Below are 22,859 nucleotides of genomic sequence, written 5' to 3'. Positions count from 1 at the left end.
AGTCCTTTGCAGACGTCACCTTGAGCTGTGGGAACTTGTGAAGGATATTTTTCTCCATTTTCGGACTAAATAATTAATCGTACAAATAATCAGCATATTAACTGATAACGAGCACCATCATATATTCAAACCCTTAGTGAGTTGTTATCAAAACAGAAGCAGGCAAGCTGCAGTCAGAGCTGACGTGACAGCGTCAGAGGTCGATGTCTGCTTGTGGAATATCTGGCAGTGATGTGAGTGTGTGTTTATGCTGATATGCAGAGTCATTCAGCATAAAACTGTCCCAGAGGTGTTTAGATTCAGATGGAAAGGATAGCTTTGCAATGTTCTCATTCCCTTCCTTTCTTTCTTTCTTTCTTTCTTTCTTTCAGGGCTTTAACTAACAATTACTTTTATTATCCATTAATCTGCTGATTTGTTTTCTTGATTAAACCTATTAATCGTTTGGTCTATAAAATGTCAAAAAATAGTGAAACATGTCCAACCCAGTTTCTTTGAAAGGTGAAGTCTTGTCTTGTTTTGATATCTAGTTTAATATGATACAATACAGAGAAAAGCAAATCTCCATAGAGGCATTTTCTGCCATTTTTGCGTGGACTTAGCGATAAATCAACTGTCAACATAGTTTCCGAATATGTTTTCCTAACCGATGATCAAACTACTCGTTGCCGCTCTACTTTGTTTTTTCTTTGTTTTTCTCTTTCTTTGTCTTTCCACATTCTTACGTTTTCTTAAAAAGAAAAGAACCCACACCTGTGTGAGTAGAAGTCGTCACTATGCGTTAGACTCTGGCGTGCAGCAGTGAGTAAGCCCTGAGCTATTACCACACACCAGTTTTAAAGACAGATTCAGGTTTCACTTCGATCTCGTTTTTCTCACTTGAATGCTTTTGAAGGCTGAGGTGGGCACACACAATGGATTTAAGAATGTGACACACATATTCCCCCCCTTACTAATCTCACCTGTAGGGTTTAAGATTAAGGGTCACCTGGTTCTCAACAGTCATTGTGTTGTTGGACGAACCTTTTCTTTCACCAAAACCACAAAGGGGGCTGCTTTATTCATGACTCACAGGGAGTGGGTTTTTCAGTGCTGTTGAAAAGTCTGCAAAACAAATATTTCCTTCTGGAGTGGATGACGGGAGCAGCTACTCGAGATAAAGAGGGAAATTACACACCTGTCAGTGACCACACTCCCACATGTCCATTCAAGACAAATTGATCAAATCCAAGAGGAAAATGTGAGCTTGAAAAACAAAACTTCAACACCTTAACACCCCCAGTTTTCACAGAATAGAGACGAGCAGTCCATATTCACCTTACGATCTGTCAGGTGTTTGAAATTTGTTCCGGGTGGCAGTTGCTCCCCAGATAATAACCTCTCAGTGTGTATCCAACATTTAATCATTCATTCTGACTGTGTCCTCTGGATGTGTCTCTCAGGAAGAATATCAAAGCATCTGCTATCTGCCAGTACGCCTTCTCAGATGTGCAAAAGGCTTTCGAGGGGCCGTACATGGAGGTGCAGGACTCAAAGTGGAGGGAGTACACGGGCAAAGTTCCAGAGCCAAGACCAGGATCTGTAAGTTTCATTTATTTAAACCACTCGTTCTACCCTCATTAGAGCTTTTAATGTGTGATCATTTCCCTGTCTCTGATCTCTCCACAGTGTATATCAGACGTGCACAGGTCGCAGGGCATCAACTCATCAAGAGACCTGCCAGACAATGTCCTCACTTTCGCCAGAAGGCACCCCCTCATGGCCAGCCAGGTGCACCCAATAGGGGTGCGCCCACTCTTGTTCAAGAGGAGTGTCAACTACGTCAAGATAGTCGTGCACAAGGAGCCGGCGCTGGATGGGAACATCTATACTGTTCTGTTTTTAGGAACTGGTGAGTATTTACTACTGAACAGTCAACAAATCCAAAAGACCAACACCAACAAGGAATGGATGGGCTTTGGGCTGAATATTTTTTTATAGTATTGTAATTTTTTCAATTGGACAAAAAGGAAATTAATTAATTAAATAACATGAGAGACAATTAAATTAATAGGATTCCTGTTGCGGTCAGAGTTGGATCCGATCCAAGAGCAGACGGACAAACAGGAAGTTGAGGGAAGGAAAGTTTTATTGTCCACAAAAACACAGGATGAGCGTGTGAATGGCGTGGCAGCGTGTAGCTGGGGAAATGGTGAGACCAGAGCTTAGCAGGGCTGGCAGGTGAGGCTGCGAGCGTGATAAACTGGAGATGGTGTGAAATTAGGAAAGCGATCAGGCAGACAGGTCAGAAGGCGGGTGAGACATGATCCTGGAGACACATGTTAGTGACAAAATCTTTCACAGGAGAAAACTCAGAAGCTACTATACTGAGAGCACCCGCGTACCACTTGGTTGAAACTACAATCTGACGATGAGTGATTGGAGAACCGGAGTAATTATACTGTTGCTGATGAGCAGATGGGAAACAGCTGAGCAGGCAGGCCAGGTGTGTCTGGAAGTAATCAGGAGGCTGCCTGTGGGGAAGGTCACGCCCACGTCACACCCAGACAAACAGGGAAACACTGGACACACAGGGAAAAGGGAAATTAAGGAAAACACTAGGAGTTAGAAACACAGGCATACATCTAAAAACTGAAATATATACATGACAGGTAGAGCGTATTTAATGTTTTATATAGTCCCAGTCTTTACTAGAGCAGATTTTTCCCCATTTCATGTTGTGTTGTGCTACTTTGTAATTGTTTGTAGCAATTATTATTGTCTTTGCAATGTATTCTTTTAGGAAACTTAGGTTCATATTAGTTCTTTATTGAGCTTTGGATATAAATATTTAACTCAACAAAATCATTATATTTATTTTCTGGTGACAATCTTCATTTAGAATCCCCAACATAATGATTGTTTAATGCTAAACATGTTAAATGGTTTTTCGTAGTAATTATCTTTTAGGATAACTGAAAGATTCTGGAGTAGGAATCAATTGTTGGTTTAGTTTTTGTCATGTCATGGGATTCATTGACAATAAGAAAACTATAGATTAACACCATCCTTACAGAAAAAGGTCGTATCTTCTGTTACAGATGACGGGTGGCTGCACAGAGCTGTAGACATCGATGGAGAAATGCACATCATAGAAGAGTTGCAGCTGTTTGATAAACCCCAGCCCATAGAGAGCATGGTCATATCCTCTGCTCTGGTATGTATTCATGCATGTAGATATGTTAACAGCCTATTCATGCTAAAGTGATGCAAATGAAAACCTATGATAGCTCATGGTCTGGCTAATCAATTAACTACATATAATTGAAATGTAAAGATGCTGTAGACAGAGGACTTTTATTTATTAATTGGATTCTCCTAAAGAATATTTTAATTATTTTTTACAAACTACTTATACATGTTAGCTTTTGGGTGTGATGCTAAGCTGCAGCAACCAGGCAATGCAAATATTTATCAGTAATTGATTTAATAATCAACAAATACACTTCTTATATCACAATTCATTACAATTCTTGTTTTGCATATTGTAGTTTTAGAGTTTAAAATTCAAGGGAAAAGAAACAAATAAAAACAGATTCATCTTTTTTTTTTGCAGCGGAGTATTTACGTCGGCTCCCACTCTGGAGTCGTGCAGGTACCGATGTCCGCCTGTCAGAGGTACACTTCCTGTTACGACTGCGTATTCGCCAGAGATCCGTTCTGTGGCTGGGACGGGAGGGCGTGTGTGGAAATATCTTCACATGCACAGAGGTGAGGGAACACACACCTGTACACTAACTAATGCACATTTGCTTTTTCCCCCTCAGTCAGTTCGCTTGTCTGCATTTACAGGGTGACGCCACTCTAGATCAAAGAAAAGTGTAGAAAGAACATTAACAACACTGATCGCATAGTGTTTACAGAAAAAAAAAGCAGAGATTAGGCAGAAAAAGATCCAGACTCTTGCTGAGACAGATACATTTGCATTGCTTCATCATAGATCCTGAGTCTTAGGTCTCCCTAAAGCTCCTCTGCAGTTCCACCTGTTTATTCTGCGTTCATTTCCTCCATTTCTTCTCTATCTGCTGCTGAATGTATTTAGATGACAGCCATAGTTTTAAGTTTCTGTAAAATGTTCTCAAATGTTGCCAGCAGTGAATAAGTGCCGACTCATCTTTATGATTAATATAACAGTGACATAATATGGTGATCTGTTGTGACATGATGATTAAAAACATCATTATAGTTAGTGAAATGAGTAATAAACCTACAAACAGAGATTACTTATTTTGACACTGTGTACATTTTTGCATTACATGACCTTTATTTCTTTCTTCTGGGCCCGACAGCATTACCGGAGTCTAATTAATTATTTATGGAGCTAATTTTCCCTTCCAACATAATTTCTATGAAAGCAGGTATAAGACAATGAAGTCAACGTAGATTTCTCCCATCAGCTCTGTTCAGCTCAGCAGGAGCTTCTTCTGCAGTTTAGAATTATTACCCCCCAAAAACACACTTGTATTTGAAACATTTTATTCTCTCACATTTTAAATTATTATGTGTTACTCAGAATCTAAAACAGAAAAGCAAGATTTATTACACATTATTTTTTCATTTTGGTAACACTACAGGTAACTACTCAGCCTTTATAAGCAGTATACCAATGATTAATAACACACATTATAATGAAGTAGCAGCTATAAGGACATTAATGTACGGTATTTGTCAACAATTTGTTATTTGTTATATTATTACAACTGTGTTTTACTTTCATTATGTGTTTATTATAATAGAAGCATTTTAAGCATTTTTATTTAATGGTGCCTTTTAAAGCACTCAAGGACACTTTCCAGGCACAGTTTAAAGAGCAGCACAAAACAGTAATGTATAATAATAAGTTAATACAATAACTAGATACAAATAAACCGTTAGAGTCAGATGAAAGTAGATTTAGTTCTTCTCAGTTTGAGAAGGTTGTGATTACAGGAGGAGTTATAGTTGCTGAGAAATACATTAGTAAACGCTTGTATCTGCTTACAACTACATTATGCTGTTTTGTAAACCCTTTATTATATGTATACACTGTAATATACATGCTAAATAGTGGTACTTAAAATAAAGTTTGACCATAATTTCCTGGAGACGTCAATGTAACTTTGCACTAATAGAGACAGTGTTCAATTAGTACACGTTCAATTAATTAATTTTGTCTACAGGAAAATATAAAATTTCACATATTTGATGATTAAAGTTTTCAATTATCAATTTATTATTTATTATTATTACTATTTAACAATGCATAACTATAACAATGCATCATATATTACAGGTTTATCACATTTGATCTGTAACATTTTGTAAAGAAACTATTAACTTAAGATACTAAATAGAAATAGTAAAAAGTAGAATATTTCCTAGAATTGTAGTGGAGTAGAAATATAAAGTGTTATACAATGGAAATACTTAAGTACCTCAAATTTGTACTTAAGTGCAGTACTCGAGTAAACGTATGTTCATTTCCACGACAATACAAGATGAATCCTGGCAAATGAAATCCAGTGGTATAAATATCATTAACCTAAAATAAAAAGGTTTTAGTTGTGTTTGGATTCAGCTGGACAGGTATATATTCCCCTTCCAAACAAAACACACACACACACACACACACACACACACACACACACACACACACACATACACACACACACACAACAATACGTACATTACTCTGTGCCTCTCTTCACTCACGCTGCATGAGTGGGTAGCAGTCATCTTAATCTCCATTACAGCAGCAGACACATCAGCCTCTCCTGTGGATTTGTTTGGGGGGGATTATTCACGTTCGGAGAAAGCTGGAAAAGAACTGAATGTTAATGGCAGAGATCTTACACTTACCTGCTTAATACTGCACAATGTCCAATATTTGTATTCATGGAGGTTGTTGGAATACAAAGATGTGGATAGAGGGGGATTTTTCTTCACTACTACCTGAACTGGGTAAAACACATGAACACTGGGTAAAACACATTTATGTATACATGCTGCTCACTCTGCCTGTAACCTTCTGCAGTTAGATCTAAAATTGGTTGTGAATTGCTGCAGAAACGAGGTGTTCTGTGTATTTTAGAATCTTGATTGTTGTGTTAGCCTCATTAAGTTGTTGTTTTGGATGCGTGTTATTTTTGTTAAGAGTGCCATGTACAGTAGGTTTTTTCAGGATGAAACCTTGATAGTAGAAATGTCACTTATGATTTTATTATCACATTTCAGCATTGTGTGTTTACTCTCTTATGTTTTTTGTGTGTAACTCATTGTTATTGTTGCCTATGAAAAGAGATCATAATGAGGCTTTCCTGGTTAAATAAAGATTTTATACAAATTGTTCAAAACTTGAACTAAATTTGAAATCCATTTATTTCAGGTCAAACCTAACCCAGGATATTTTGAAGGGTATCAGGGGCTGCAAGGAGAATTCAGGAAATGGTAACAACACACACACACACACACACACACACACACACACACACACACACGCGCATTACTTTTTTGATTTTATTACTTAATTTTACCTCACATCCCCTTGATTAGTATGCCTGACTCTGAGATTATGAGGTGAAACACTTATTTTCTCTGCCTAAAAACTAAAGCATTTAACAGCTATTAAGGGATTTCATTAGGTGTACCCTCCTTACTCATCCCCCCAGGTCCCAGCGTACACATTTTAATCAGTTCCTCTTTTGCTGGAGGTTGTGCTGGCTGCATTGCAGGGCTCACCACATTTAAAGAGGCTTACGAAATATGATGGATAGAGATGGTGAAAGGTTGAGTCGTGCAGGTTGCTTACGAGCACGTAACCTTTGTGACCCGACATCTCCTTCATTATTCATCTCTCCGTCCTGCTGCACTTTTGTCATGTCGTCTCACATTCTCCACCCCTTTATCTTGCTCTCTCCACCTTATCATCACTTTGCAGCTCCATCTTTAAGTGTCTTTTCTTCTCTTTCTGTCACTCAGTGGTCCATCGGAGGCGTTCTGTGATGTCGGGTGACGACGTGCTACTGCAGTGCGAACTGCACTCCAACCTGGCAACTCCACGCTGGACGCTAAACGGCAAAGAACTCCAGGGATACGGCCTCAATTCAGGCTACCGCATCGGCACAGATGGCCTCCTCATAATCGGCGCTCGCTCCCAGCAGAGCGGCTCTTATCGCTGCTTTGCCGTGGAGAACTCCGTCTCAGTCCTGGTTTATCTTTACACAGTCAGGGTGCACACGGATACGTACTACCCCGTGGAGCCCTCAGCCACGACTAACCCCACTACAGTTTCCAGCCCGACTGTTTTCTCTACCAGCAGCCCCACGGAGCAGCCTCTGCCCTCTCCTCCTGCCCCGCTGCCTCCGGGAGCTGAGTTCCAGATCTACAGACACATGGAGGCCGTGTACATTTCCTTGGTGGCGGTTCTCGGAGGGCTTTGCTTGGTGTTGACTGTGGTGTTGCTTTATGTGAGCTTCTGCACCAGACGGGCCTCTCGGAACCGAAAGTTCTCCCAGCAGGAGCTGCAGGTCTTGGGGGCCTCTGAGAGAAAGAGAAGCTCCCATCTGGAACTTAAAACCATCTCCAGCCACTGCAACGGCCGCCAGGGTCGTCGCTCCATCTCGGTGCCAGCCTTCGGGGACATCGGTGATGGCTTCCTGCAGATAGTTCCAGGGGAGGGCCAGTTCTCTCCATGTAAAACGCCTCCCCCAGCGCCTCCTCTTCCTATGCCACCGCCGCTGCCCAACATGGACTACGCCAACGGGCTGTCGTCCACTCTGCCCAGCGTGCTGCGGAAGATGAATGGGAACAGCTACGTGCTGCTGAGGCAGGCCGACCACGATGGCATGTCACCACTCTACCACTCCTTCACAGAGGAGCTCAACAGGATCCTGGAGCAGAGGAAACACACGCAGCTGGACCTAGAGCCTGATGAGAGCTCCATCTAGGACACCGCCCTCAGTCTTTGTCGCACAGTTATTTATTTTGACCCCAACGGTGACCCGTAGTGGTGGGGAGAACTGACCCTATCAAATGCTGCTGTTATTTACCCAGTGTCAGAGTACCTCACCTGATCTGAAATGTGCAGCCTCCCTTGTCTCCCATGACAAATGGCCCATGATTTCACTTCAACAATGGACTACACTAACCAGAGATTAATATTCAAAAAGTGGAGCTGTGAAGATTTTGGTCATAGACTGCGCTGTTACAAAGTACCATGAGAAGGCAGCTTAATGCTTCCTCGGTGGAGACTCTCCAGAGGCTTGAGAATTGTGGACAGATGACACAAAAACACAAAACCGCAAAAGGTGCAAACTGGGACACAAAAATAAATCAGGCCAGGAGGGAGCCACGTATTTATGAGACTGTGGAAGTGTTCAGGAAGTTTTTAGTGCCATGTAATATTAGTCTTCTATGGAGCTTAAAGTGATACTCCACCCAAAATCATTTGGCTACTGTGGGAAACTACCTTTCACCTAACGTGCCCGCAACCTGAGAGCCTTTCCCTGCGTGTTGCAAGTCTGACATGAGGATGTTCCTGGTCCCTGGTCTGGGGGAGAACAGGTTTGACTCACCTGTAGACCCAGGAGTGGACTCTGTATCACCAAAGCCACTCATAGTATTTTTATGAGGCTGATGGTGATAGTAGCTGTTCCAGCTGGTAGGCCTCCCCTTTTTTGGGCAGCTATTGGCAGGTCAGCGTGTTTTTATGGGCCAAAAATGCATCATATCGGGTTAAATCGGCTGACCTTCACGTGTGTCGCATCTCCGTGTGACGTCGGAGCAAGTACACTAATCTACTAAGAACTACGAAAAGACTTATCATAACAGTCAACTTCAAAACATCCAACAAGTATATGATTGTTACAAGAAGAAGTTTCATATTTTGAAACACTTTTTTTAACAGGGAAAACTTTTCCAAAAAGGAATCCATTGTAAGACTGCAACTCAACATGTTTTTATGATCAATTAATCTGGAAATGATTTCTTTCAATACATTTTTTTGTCTAGAAATGTCAGAACATAGAGACCAGTGTGGTGCCCAGTAAGTGTTTTGACATTTATTTCATTTAATGAACTGAAATTTGTCATGAATTCAATCTGACTACGAGCTCTCTATAAAGGAGCCACATTTGAAGCCCACAGGGGGAGCCTGATTGAGACTCAAAAGATAGATTTTATGTGTAGTATTACTTTAAAAAGCTGTTACAGTACACGAGAGCTCAGGTGATAAGACAAAACATCGTCATTTCAAATTATATAAATCCAATCTTTCTTCATTTTCTTCTGCCCTCATGTAGATTGCTGCAGCTGTGAGTAGCTTTTTCTTGTGCCAATGGTGACACCTGTAGCAAACCTTCTGTTTTCAGCATCTGTGTGAGAAAAGAGACACGCCTTGAGTATTCTGTTAAAGACCATGAAAGGTGCAGTAAGTTTGTGATAAGATTGATTGAAATGACTGTAGACCACAGACTGGCCTCAGGGCCCTGAAGGCTGAGAGGAAACCACAGCATACACTGAAAACAAACGGAGGAGATGCTGTAAAAATGCTTATTTGCTGTTTAATATTTATACAGCTACGACATACTTTGTCTTCGTCAGACTGAAACCTGTCTTTAGATGATCATTCCGTACACCTTGATGTTGCTTTCTCCTGAGACATCAAGAGTTTCATGCCAACTATTTCAAAGACGGATGAAAACACTGGGTTCTTTCAAAAATGATGTCCCCAAAAGATAAAATGGTCTTCATCAACTTTTGCTCTGAAAAAGCTGCAGGTGGCTATTTGTCGAATCAGAGAAGAGAAGACCTTCACACATGCAGCCCACAAAGGCATCCTCAGTGTTTACCTGACATCAGAGCAAGGCCAAAACAACAAGAACCGCAGAGCGTACAGTATTTCCTAGACAAGGTGAACATGATTAAATAGTACGTATAACTTAGAGGGACTGAAATGAATCTCTGAGCAGTTTGTAAACGTGTCACGGCCAGTGGTGAATAAAGATCTGTCTTTTCCAGCAAAGTGTTGAATCAGCTCTTGTAGCGGGGGCTCAGCAGCGGCCCTGTACGGTGACTCTCAGCGTGCATCTATCAGAGCGTGGCTGACAGTAACAGCGGTGCTTGGCTCGCCTCCACGAGGAAAGGACGAAGGCTTCTTGTCTGTTTGCATAGACCGCTGTCGTCTCTGCAGGTAGAGGCAGACAGAAAACATTTGACCTGAGTTAGACGTGCAGGAAACAGGTGATGATACAAGGCGGCAGCAGCTATTTCGCACTTGCAGGTTTGCAGGTCGTCCTCTTGTCTGCCTTGTAAGCCACTTTATTCTGAGAATATGGTCCAGGAAATGCTCTCTATGCAGACTGATAAATGTCCTGGTCCGGATGGAGGATATTCTGTCTGACCTCAGTATGATTCAAACAAAGCGCTTGCTTTGCTGCGCTCGTTTTTCAATATTTGCACAACAAATGTTTCCCCTATTTGTGTGTACAGCTGAATGCAACACTATGCTACGATTCATAGCGTCTTGTCCCTCTCTATGGCAGCAGGAATTTTTTCATTCACCTTTAGACATGGACGACATATGCCCTGGTTCTTTTTAAGCATACTGAAACTTTAACCCCACTTTTTGCCGATTATGTTTACTGATTCTTTTAAATCTGGCTATCTTTCTGTGACCTTATACCAAGCCTCAGTGTCAATATATATATATATACAGGCTTGTCTCTTTACTAAGCACAGACTATAGATTGTCAGCCAAAGTGTTAGCACTTCGATTAGAGTCTGTTCTTTCATACATTATTTAAAAACATCAGACAGAATTAATACAAAATAGACCTTTAGAATCTTTTTTACTGTATGTTACACCACTCGACTGCCAGAAATAATTTAATTTCATTAGATGCCTAAAAAAAGCTTTAGATTGGGTGGAGCGGGTTTACTTTTAATTTATTTTAATTTTTGTTGCTTAATCTTTTTTTTACTTCGCTAAAATTGCGGCAATAAACAATATATATGGGCATCATTTGGGGTGGAGCTGAACATAAACTTCTTTATATGCAGTTGACCTGCTTTTATACATTTAAGATCCCACTAAGCAAGTAGCCCATGTATTGGACACAGTTTCACATCCGTGGCTATAAATTGAATTTGGTAAAGAATGAACTTCTGTCAGTTCATCACACTGCCCAAAATGTCCCTGAGGTAACGTATTTCGGTGTGTTTTTCTCTGAAAAAAGCACCCTGCGATTTGACCTCACCTGTGTGTCCTGCCCAGCCATGCAGAGAACAGATGACGATACAAATGGACGTGTTGGCAGAAGTTACTTTTCACTTTGCACGTTTTCAACTTTCTTCTTGTCAGCCTTTTTAGCCCTTTCACTTGTTTTCATCCTCATTTTCATTCCTCCCCTCTCTCCCTCTCTGCTGCCTCTTTCCCATCTCATCACCTCTACATGACAGTATCATCTATTACTCTCTCTGCTCACATTCACACTCTCTCAAGGACCCTGCTGAGTTTACAAATGGCCATGATGGCTCCTAATCAATTAGAACCAGTTTTAAAAGAGCCCTAGAGTTTTTGTGTGAAACAAGCAGATTTTCCGCATTAGTTTAACATGCTAACTAGCTGATATCATTTGTGAGATAGTTTTCATTGCACGCATTTCACATAAGAATCAGACAGCCTAAATATGAATCAGTTTCCTTAATATAATGTCCTAATAGTGCTCAGAGAGATTGACCAGGATCAAGAAGGTTTTCTGATCCTAATTTATGTTTGATTCACATTTCATTTTATTTAAAATCAAAGTTGTAATGAAATGTGCTTGTTGGGTTACATTTTATTGCAAGTTTAACTTTTGTAAAATGTTAGCTGTTTCTACTGAGTTCAACATGTTACTATACTGTACTAAAACATGTGTTATATAAAAGCTTCCATAATCAAGTTCCCTCATCATCAAGTGGACAATCCTTCACACGTTTAAAGCTTCTGCTGAATCTGCGACCTTTGCTGCTGCTTCATTCCCACTTAAGGACAATCTGTTTACAAAAGACACTGGCTCTGCCCTGAATAATAAATGGAATTTAAAAATAGTTAAAATATTGGCTACCAATTTTACTTTCACCTTGTTTCTGTACACAAATGATGCAAGAACATCCCGCTGCGTCAATATGCAAGATACAGTATATTTGATGTAGATTATTTCTATCGGTGTTGGCCAAAGAAAGACGTTGGAGTTCACAATTTGCACTGTTTTGTTTGTAAGTCATGTAATATACTCTTCTAAACTGTGACACTTTCCACCAAGTTGGTTCTGCATCTATGTGGTTTTCTTAGAATATAACTGGCTTCTTGTAAGATAGTTGAACCACTTGAGCTGTTGCAGAAAGGACTATTTTATGTTGTCTCTCGTGTCTTATTTATTTAAGTTCATTAAATTTCCACTTGCTTTCATGCAGATAAAAAAACACTTGTGTTCATCTTGTTCATCTGCGGGGGGAAAAGCGTCAACAGCTTTGAGGGGAAGTCATCAAAAGCCATGCAAAACATGCTCACACTGAATCCTATTCTCAAGACACCACAACACTCGGTTGCTTTCAGCCTGTGGCAAGCTGCAAGGCCACTGGGAACTCCACTGGGAGTTGAGCCCACACGATCCCAGAGTCATTTACATATACATACATACATACATACATACATATACATACATATATGACTGAATGAGCAGAGGTATAAAATGAGCTCAGAGGGTTAAAATGACCATTTTTCAGAGCAGCGTTCAAGGCAGTAACTTAGCAACAGCATCTTTATTTAGATCCTTAAATGTCCTAGCGTGGGTCTAGCTGTGCGGGTGTGATGAGAGCACAGTGGCTGATATCTTTAATTGGTGCCATAGATACATTAAAATACAGGAAGTGAGCATGAAATGATGAAAGAAAATATTTTTATATAATGAGCCAATGATACTTTAATTAATTTCCCTGCTTTAAAACAGACTAAACGGTTTAATTTGACTTCAATTTGATGACATAAGTTTACAGATCATTTAAATGCAGCCATTTTCTTTTGGTAAAGCAGTACATGTCTAACAACCGGAACTGCAGTCTGTGTGTGTCTGAGGGTGTTTCAAAGAGCATCCACATTCTTGAGCAAAATATTTTTAAAAATTCAACTAAAGTACAGACATTTGGGAGAAAATGAGTGAAATCAGCATCAGCATCCCGCTGCAGAGCTCGGCTCCTCTGTCTCTCACTCATCACCATCCTCTGCAGTCATCTCACGCTCCGATTCTACATGAATTTTCACAGATATAGCCAAACCATTTCCTGCGGACAGAGCTATTTACACCAGCAGACTAGTATCCATCAATCAACAGAAACAAGCAAGCTGTCCTGGAAGCTCCTTTCATGCTTATTTGTATTCATCTGATATCTAGTACTTGGTTGTGTAGATGTATTTTGGTTGACAACAATACTGAGATCATTTGTGGAGGAGAAGGGTTAGCCGGCATGCCTTTTGAAGTGAAAAATTATGAATTCAGAGTGAGAAAAAAAAGCAGCGAGGAGTTTTGCCAACATCCACCTTGTTGAATTTGAACAAATCACCCACTGGAGGGATTTTCAGGACTTTGCTGCTGAAGGTTAAGACTTGTCCCTCAAGCTATCACAAAACTATCTGTCATGTTCGTTTAAGCTCTGGATCGTTCAAGGTTGTGCAGCGAGGAAACCCTTATCAATATTAAAAACTGTAAAAACATGTACATTCCCCCGTGTCATACAAATAATAAAGGTGTACATCTGATATGCGTCTTGTTTGTGATTCATTTTCAGTGCAGTTAAATCAGTCAAACTTAATGAAGCAGACAGCACAGCTGCCATCAGTTCTGCTCTGCTAATCTTCTGACAAGCTGTTTAAATACAACTCAAAAATAAATCTAAATTTAAAACACCAATGACAGCAATTGCACAATTATTTTTATTTATTTATTTCATACAAAGTTCCATCTGTGCTGCTCTTTACTACAATGAATCTTCAAATAACCTTGAGATTTAAAAAAAGTGTTCTTTTTAATATGCTAGTTGACAAGCCTCTGGTGGATTCATGTAAAGTCTATTCAAATGTGGCATTCAGAGCTGGTAACGTGCGCACTTTTATGCACAACTTTGCTGCCTCCAGCAGACAGAAGGGCATGGTGAAAAATGTTCGGTCCATAGTGGAATCATCCAAGAAATTGCTGCAAACATGACAACTACTTGATCTGTGGTTTCATTTTGACCGCAGACACTTGAACAGCTTTAAAAAAAGAACATATCTTGCAAGAATAATCTGGAAAGTAAGTACCAATTTGGACTTTGACTTTAAACTTTGGTTAGTTCTTATTCAGCATCTTATTTCTGTGGCCTGATGGGGCCGATGGACGGGGGCCGGTTGGTGAATGGGTGCCACTGGCCCTGGATGCTGGGGTTGTCTGTGTGGAAGGGTTTGCGGAGGCGGATGATGTCCAGGCCAGACTGATTGGTTAACTTGGTCAAAAGCTCGGAAATCTGCAGAGACGTTTTGCTTGTGACCATTTCTTCCCGCACGTTGCCGTTTACTGCAGGAAGGAAAAAGAAGGAATAACGAAGTATGAGTGACTTTAAAGTGCAAAATGTAACAGTGTCAACAAGAACATATGATTCTGGGTGGCATTTCACTTCTACCTAAATAGGTCTCAGAAGTAACTGTGTTATACTGCCCCCTACAGTATCTAGGAGAAGTAGCAAACATAATAACAGAACTTCTTCACTTCATTGTAGTTCACTTACAAGTTTCTTGTATGTTTATTGAAAAACCACAGACCATAACATTTGTCACAAACTTCACCAAAAAGACTGACTATAACCCAGAACCTGACCTTTCAACTGTAAAGCACGCCTTTGACTTTGAACAAGTAGCATGCTGATATTATAGCATGGCACAAGTATTTTTTTATTCTTTATTTTGGGACAGCAGTTATAACTACAAAACCTCAGGACAAAATCAGTTTTATTTCCTCCGCCGTACATAGATTTTCTTTTGTTATGTAACAACTTTGTACATTTTGGGAGAGGTAAAGTGTACACAAGAGGATGAACAAGATGTCAGGGGCAATGCATGTGCTATAATGAGGAAAGAAATTCAGGATTGGTCAAGCGTTCCACCTAAACACAGTCAGTGAGCACTTACAGTATTCTGCAACTATTTTGGGTATCCTGCATGCCTGAGGAGACACATACACGACAGTTGCAGGGTTCTTCTTGGCATAATCCACCACTCCCTCTTCAATGAAGTCCCTGATAAAGAAGGGCAGAAGGTTACGATGCTGTGGTCGCTCTGCTGATAGTGCTCTGTGTTGTGATACCGGGCATCAGTTGCAATCAATACAGACATGTTGTCATATCAGACTATCCGAAGATAGATCATAGTGAGCAAATTCCCCGTCTATCATATCTACGCCGGTAGAAAACGACTAATGCCACAATAGCAACAACTCATTCAAAGTATTTTTGGTGAATAATTAATATGCCATGCGTATAACCTGGTTCATGTTCCGCGACGTGTATATAATGTGTGATTGCAATCTACTATCAAACATGTCAAAAAGAATACAAGTATTATCAAGTTAGTTGGCTCTAAATGTCTGTTATTGATTAGTTAGACTGGCTACGGTGGCTAGGCTAACAACGTCCATGTTAGACAGGAGAGACTTAACTTTATACAACCCTTTATTAACGGCGCAACATTGTCAATTAAAACAGAAACAAATATTCATATATGGGAAATATGCACAAGGATGTATTTGGAGCAGTCTCAAGTCATGTCAAACAGCAATATTAAGCTATCTATCAAATAATATAATCAAGACCACATAGGCATCAAGGAGCGAAACTACTGAAGTAAACCAACCAACGCATTACATATTTATGTATTTACTTACATGGCAGGACTTTCATTTGTCATTTTAAAAGAGCATTGTTAAAACTAAGTAACGTATGTAAATATGTTTTACCTGACTCCCAACGAGCTCTGTGCATTTTTAGAGAAGATGATGGAGAGTCGTTTCAGCTGGCAGACATACCGACCGACTCCGTTCCGAAGAACGCTCTGAAGGAAGCGACTCGGTGTCCCTCTGGATGTCATCGTTTATATTTTACTCAAGAACTTGTTAAAAACCGCTGGACACAAATCTACGTTGGCTAGCAACAACATTCATAGAGGACAAATTGACGGGCATGTATATACTCCGGTCCGTCGGCCATATGTACCGGAGTGAAACACATAACTGACACGACCGTCAAAGAAAATAAGTCTTCATAATAAGACTTCTTTCGTTTGCAAATTAAACATTTGTAAACATATGTTTTATACATACATATTTAAAATCTTTTAAAATATAACGTTTTAATGTTATAAAAGCATAAACATATAAACGCAGTTCGGTACCTTTGGCCGTATGTTTTACACGGACTTGTTTTGAAAACGCACCGAAAAGCCCGGGTTGAACATGGGGTTAGAGAAGCATGGAGGAAAATGAGGGCATACAACAGAGCCAGTAAGCTGGATTTAATGTGTTTGTTCTTTAATTGAAATGCAATGTATTTCTGATGTAGACGTTGAACACATTCATGCTAATTTTCTATTCTAGTTAATGTCTATTTAATACAAAAATAACGGTTTTATGCCTCACTGGCTGTGCTGTCTTAGACTAACACTAGCATAGGTCATCCAAAAATATATCTTTGTTTTAGCTTTGCAGTGTGTTACTTGATGTGTGTTCCTCTTGTCGCAGGTTCAATGTCCTAACCAGATAAATAATGTGGAGGAGCTTGCTACTGAGGGGCACCACCTGTCTCTTGCAGGTGGCAGCCCCAAGGTTTCACCAAAGACACTTTTCATCCATCTCCTGTGTGAGACTTTTTACTCAGAGGATCCTTCACAGGCCTGCATGCGGTGTAGAGCCTCTTGGTAAAGGCTATTTCCTGGCACACAGCGGAACGAGGGCTTACAAAAAGGATGCCAAGTGTACTGTAGAGATTCCTGCGAGCCCCATCACAATCGCAGACATCAAACAGTATCTGCGCACCAAAGACATTCTCTTCCACGATGGTCACAGCTGCCTCCACATCCCGAGCATCTTTGTCAATCCGTCCACCAGGAGGGACATCTTCTCCTTATTCATTGACAAAACCACCGGTCAGTTTCTTTGTAAAGACACGCTGGTGGAAGGGAGCTGGGAGGATCTCCAGGACTGCCTGGAGGTGATGCTGAAGGAGGAGCAGGACTTCCTCAGCCCTCATGTGCTGCTGGGATACCCAGAGAGTGTGGAGGAGCAGGAGGACAGGGAGAGAGAGCTGAGGGAGGTGCAGAGGATCTGGTCCAGCTCTGTGCCCTTCACTGACCTCCCCGAGGACGAGGCACGGCTAATTAAAACCATGTTCCAGGTATTGTTGAGTGATTGCATGTGTTTTTTTAATTTTTAATTATATTTTACTAGCATTTATTTTTTATGCATCAGAATAATCAAAGGAAAAACACACTTGCCAATCATCACATCTACATAATGATCATTGAAAAGCAGGGAAAGTACATCTCTATATATCTCTACATAATAAGCTCATAGTTATCCATGAAAATAAACAAGAGACAAACAAGTAGGGGTGTAAAGATTCTCCAAATCCACGATTCGGTTTAGACATCAACCACTGGTTTGGTTCACTACAATAAAGGAATAGAAATTATTATTTATACATAACGATTTTCCTCACAGGATGATATGTTTTATCAATGTTTTGTTTCAGATCACAAAGATCTCTAATGCAACGCTCAAGAAGTTTGGCGTGAGACTCTTGAAGCCTACTAAGAGTTTGGTTTTCCCTTGGTTTGGTGGACCTGACTCCTCCCTAAAGGGGTTCAAGCTTCTCTCAGCCCAAAGCACAAACACTGACAAAGTTACTTATAAGGAAGCTACAGTCCCAAAGTGTAATTCTTACTACAACCTGTTCGGCCTCCCCCTGGTGGGCCGTATGGATGCGGAGGTGGTGCTGACCGGACATGAGCTGGACACTCTGGCTGTGAGCCAGGCCACAGGACTTCCTAGTGTGGCTCTTCCACGCGGGGTCAGCTGTCTTCCACCGATCCTGCTGCCTTACTTGGAACAGTTCAAGCGAGTGACGCTGTGGCTGGGAGGCGACATTCGCTCCTGGGAGGCATCAAAGATTTTCTCACGCAAGCTGGGTCTGAGGCGCTGCTCGCTGGTGCGGCCCGGGGAGAACCAGCCATGTCCTGTGGAGGCCCTAGCCCAGGGGAAGAACTTCAGCCACATCATCAAGTCTTCAATCCCAGCGGCCCATAAATCCATAGTGTCCTTCAAGCAGCTCAGAGAGGATGTGTACGGGGAGCTGGTGAACACAGAGCAGGTGGCTGGAGTGAAGTGGGCAAGGTTTACGGAGCTCAACAGGATCCTGAAGGGACACCGTAAGGGGGAGCTGACTGTTTTCACAGGTAAAAGAAAACGTGATGTTTAAAGGCCCATGAGTAATAATGTGTTTCTCAAGTAATCATAGATAAAAATATAGTTGTAGTTCATACCTGTGTAATAAGGATGTACACATACCCAAAGCTGCAAAAATCAATATTTTATAATGGATCAAATGTATAATTGCACGTAGTGACAAACCCACAGAAAGTTATCTTCCAACTCTGCGGTTCCCCTCAGGTCTACAGAGCATTTTAGTACCTTTCAGCTCATTGTTTTGGTTTTCTGGCCAACAAACTCCACAGCAGGTAGCTAGAGCTGCAACTCATGGTTATTTTCATTATCGAATTATCTGATGATTATTTTCTTGATTCATTTGATCTATAAAATGTCAGAAAAAAGTGAAACATTTCCAGTTTCTCAAATGCCAAGGTGATGTCTTTAAAAGTCTTGTTTAAAGATATTCAGTTCAATGTGATGTAAAACAGAAAAGCAGAACATCTCCTTATGTGAGACACTGAAAACTGAATGTTCTGCCATTGTTTGCGTGTATAATTACTGTAACGATAGGTAAAAAATAGTTTTCTGTTGGTCGACTAATTAAGAAGTCGACTAATCGTTTCAGCGCCAAAGGTAGCAAAAAAGCTCTCTATTACCTATTTGGTAATGTGCCTGTCCATTACCAAATATCCGAGAAACAAATTCGGCGACAAGCTGCTGGAAAAAATTGTGAAGAATCATTGTTGTGCTTTTAACTACCGGTAGTTTCAATGCCCCCAAGTGGCCAAAAAAACAATTGATGCAGCTTTAAATGAATTACTATCAATCAGTTCATAAGTATTAGCAGGTTCCAATTCTTAAAATATTTGGCCTACAGTTTTAATATCAAATATCTATTAGTCTTAATGTTTATGCTTCTTTTTATTACCAGGTCCCACTGGCAGTGGGAAGACCACGTTTATCAGTGAGGTTGCTCTGGACCTTAGCATGCAGGGCGTCAACACGTTATGGGGCAGCTTTGAAATCAACAACGTGCGTCTGGCGAAGGTCATGCTGACACAGTTTGCCATGCAGAGGCTGGAGGAAAACCTGGAGCAGTACGACTTCTGGGCAGACAAGTTTGAAGAGCTGCCACTCTACTTTATGACTTTCCACGGGCAGCAGAACATCAAGTAAGTCTAATCAGTGTTTCAATGGACACGGCCTTCTCTCTTTTCTTTTTAATCCCAGTCGGCATCACAAATGCTAACGTTCAGTGAGTGTCATGAAAGTAATTAAACTGGATAACAGTGGCTGAAAGGCCGGATTATGTATAGTTGGTTGGACAAAAACAGATGCAGTATTTGAAGACCGTGGACTATTTTTATTTACTAAACAATTAATATAAAAATTCTGAAGATTATTTGATAAATGAAATGATTTGTTCACTCATCTGCAGTGTAATAACGCTTTTACATCAACAGATTGATATGGTTTAAAATCGTTTTTATGAATCATTTTGATCTGACCTCTCCAACCTTTTCTACAGGACAGTGCTGGAAACAATGCAACATGCTGTCTACCTGTATGATATCAACCATGTCATCATCGACAACCTGCAGTTCATGATGGGTCAGGAAAGCCTCTCAGTAGACAAGTGAGTAAGAGGAAAGTTATGACAAATAGGAAGGTAAACAATTTGTATCATGTACCAATATCAGTTTCGTAAGGAACAATGATTTTAAAGTACATTTTCCATCACAAATATGTAAATAAATGATGTTTCATGTGTCCAGGTTTGCAGTCCAGGACCACATTATCGGAGCATTCAGGAAGTTTGCCACCAACAGCAGCTGCCACGTCACTCTGGTCATTCACCCCAGGAAAGAGGAGGATGACCGAGAACTGCAAACAGCATCCATCTTTGGTTCGGCAAAGGTAAGTCAGAGGAATGTCTCACCTTTTCTGTTTTAAACTGAACTTTGCAAATGAGCTAGTTTTCTGTTTGAATAAGCTGAAAGGTACAACATTAGGGACAGTAAGTTTCTTTCTTTTTTTATATATTTATTTTTGCATGTTTTAGTGAGAATGGTGTAGTTCGTGAATAAATGTAATCAGAAATTGTACATTTTATAATTTTATTTACAATTTAGGATGCTACATTTTTAAAAAGAGGACAAGAAGGTGAAACAGACACAAACAAAAATGAGCAGAAGTAAGATTAGAATGTGCAATTATGATGTATCAAATAGAAAATAGATGATGAGTTGTGTAGTATAAAGACACTGCACAAAACAATAGAAAATTAGATAAGATAATACGTACAATGTTCCGGAATTACATTTTAAAACAATTTTATACTAATCCTAACACCTTGAGATGACACATTTACATTTTTAAAGTATTATCTTACTTGGTGTATTTACTTTAGTTTTACACCCATTTACCCTTTCTTTGGTGCGTTTTTAATTTTGGCCTTTATTATTGATTATTGATTATTTTCATTTGCTCATGAGTGTCGTGCAGAGGATGTTAACAAACAAATAAACCCATTAATTGACTTATCATGTATATACATATGCCCTGACCCTCTTTACAAGGCTGCAGTTATCATCTCGACCTTTAACCCCTTACAGGCCAGCCAAGAAGCCGACAACGTCCTGATTCTGCAGGAGAAGAAGCTGGTGACGTGTCCCGGCCGCAGGTCCCTGCAGGTGACCAAGAACCGCTTCGACGGAGACGTGGGCATCTTCCCTCTGGAATTCATCAAGTCTTCGCTCACTTTCGCAGCCCCCATCAAAGGCAAGCACAAGCTGAGGAAGGTCGCCGGCAAGCTGGAAAACGAGGAGGTCGAGGGGAACGAGGTTGCGGTGAAGAAGGAAGAGGTTAAAAAAGAGAAAGTGGCCAAAACGACAAAGACTCCACGAACTGTTAAGAATCCTGCAACCGAAAAAGAAAGCATGAAGAACTAACAATGTTATAGTATAATTCATAAGGCAGTATGGATCATGTGGGTCAGTTTTACCACTTCTACATTTACATTTAAATGTTAGAATCCGAGGATGTTAGACAGTTTTATGTCCACAACACAGGGTTCAACTAAGCTGAACATTAAGTATGTTGGTGCAATGCAAAATTAGCTCTGATTGTAATTCACAATGAAACGTATAGTTAATAACAATACCGAAAAATGTTGTATATGTCCTGATGGAGCAAAGTATAAAGTTATGAACAGAATGTGAAATAATGAGGGTAAAGTTTTGATTAAGCTTTTCTATGCAAGTACTACTGTATACTATATTAAGACAGTTCTCTGTTGAAAGTGTTAAAATACTGTTAAGTGTCCTTCATTTTCAAAAACACAAGGTTTTCATGGTAGAACACTATCATACTGTCTGCTTGGCAGGATGATACAATCACTTGCACATTACTATAGTGTACTCTCTTGATATTCTGTACAAGGATGATTTATTGAATGAGCTACTTGTTTTATAAATAAAATAAAAATTCAATGCATTTTGTCTGTGTTTTCTTATCTGGTCAACAGGGGGCAGTGTGTGCCTTATGCATGACAAGCTGGCGAGAATACACCACTGGTTGCAAACGTACTTTTGTTTTTAGCTTTGTTTTAAGGTTTGAGTGGCGGATTGTCGGTTGTCCTAGATATCTGTGAGTTTGGCATATTTAAAAGCTTGACAGTGTACTTTCATGCATATTACCAAGGAAATGTGATAATTGTGCAAACACTAGCCCCCTGTGTGATTGCTTTATACATCTTCAGTTGGATAAACAATTTTCAAGAACATCAGAGATCTTTGGCCTCCTTTTCACCTACTGTGAGTGTTACTACCTTTTAAAACTGATAATTAAGTATCAGATTACCAGTGATGGAAGATATCAAAGTACATTTACTTAAGTACAAATTTAAGGTAACGAATGTACTACATTTGTATGCACCTTTTATCTGATAGCTTATCTACAGATTTCATCCCCTTCCTGCCCAGTGAAAAGCATATATCTCCAAAATATGGTGATTTAGAATTTGCATCTTTGTGATAAAGTTGAGGATGAAGTGTTCCTTTAGGTATTGAGGAAATGTTCCTACTTCTTAAGACGAATACACTATAAAAAATATACTGGAAAATGCATCGTCACAAAGGACTGATTTACTGAGCTCATGAAATGTTGACTTTTTATAGATATGTGGTTCTCACTACAAACATATGATCTTATAGAATATGATGCATTTCTGCAGATCAAACTACCCAACAGTATATAAAGGGGTTAACATTAGCACAACCTTACACATCTACAGCAATAAAATGCAACATATACAATAATGCAGTAATATAAATAAAAACAAAATTATAG

At 40.1% G+C, this 22,859-nt stretch overlaps 3 protein-coding genes across 3 annotated transcripts in view; 2 read left to right on the top strand and 1 right to left on the bottom strand.

The window, feature by feature from the left end:
• The window catches only part of sema4gb (sema domain, immunoglobulin domain (Ig), transmembrane domain (TM) and short cytoplasmic domain, (semaphorin) 4Gb), a 35,844-nt gene extending 25,810 nt beyond the window's left edge, over positions 1-10,034 (top strand). The window contains exons 10-15 of the mRNA XM_029455658.1: positions 1,443-1,581; positions 1,669-1,891; positions 3,081-3,196; positions 3,596-3,750; positions 6,404-6,465; positions 6,997-10,034. Of these exons, the coding sequence (XP_029311518.1) occupies positions 1,443-1,581; positions 1,669-1,891; positions 3,081-3,196; positions 3,596-3,750; positions 6,404-6,465; positions 6,997-7,964 (1,663 nt within the window). The 3' untranslated portion in view covers positions 7,965-10,034. The remainder of the gene's footprint in view (positions 1-1,442; positions 1,582-1,668; positions 1,892-3,080; positions 3,197-3,595; positions 3,751-6,403; positions 6,466-6,996) is intronic.
• A 3,937-nt stretch (positions 10,035-13,971) lies between these two features.
• On the bottom strand, positions 13,972-16,308 carry mrpl43 (mitochondrial ribosomal protein L43). The gene is made up of 3 exons (XM_029455661.1): positions 16,044-16,308; positions 15,221-15,327; positions 13,972-14,609 (listed from the first exon to the last, which is right to left on the bottom strand). The coding sequence occupies exons 1-3, from the start codon at positions 16,172-16,174 to the stop codon at positions 14,404-14,406; spliced, it is 444 nt and encodes a 147-aa protein (XP_029311521.1). The 5' UTR covers positions 16,175-16,308; the 3' UTR covers positions 13,972-14,403.
• A 162-nt stretch (positions 16,309-16,470) lies between these two features.
• On the top strand, positions 16,471-21,996 carry twnk (twinkle mtDNA helicase). The gene is made up of 7 exons (XM_029455660.1): positions 16,471-16,586; positions 16,824-17,475; positions 17,833-18,535; positions 19,441-19,681; positions 20,038-20,145; positions 20,285-20,426; positions 21,125-21,996. Exons 2-7 carry the CDS (start codon positions 16,849-16,851, stop codon positions 21,458-21,460), a joined length of 2,157 nt encoding a protein of 718 aa, XP_029311520.1. The 5' UTR covers positions 16,471-16,586; positions 16,824-16,848; the 3' UTR covers positions 21,461-21,996.
• Positions 21,997-22,859: the final 863 nt, after the last annotated feature.

Source organism: Cottoperca gobio, chromosome 19 (genome assembly GCF_900634415.1).
Source record: "Cottoperca gobio chromosome 19, fCotGob3.1, whole genome shotgun sequence".
In the NCBI taxonomy this organism is placed as follows: Eukaryota; Metazoa; Chordata; class Actinopteri; order Perciformes; family Bovichtidae; genus Cottoperca; species Cottoperca gobio.
The sequence above is the reverse complement of the archived record's forward strand: the minus strand, read 5'-3'. Positions and strand labels throughout refer to the sequence as shown.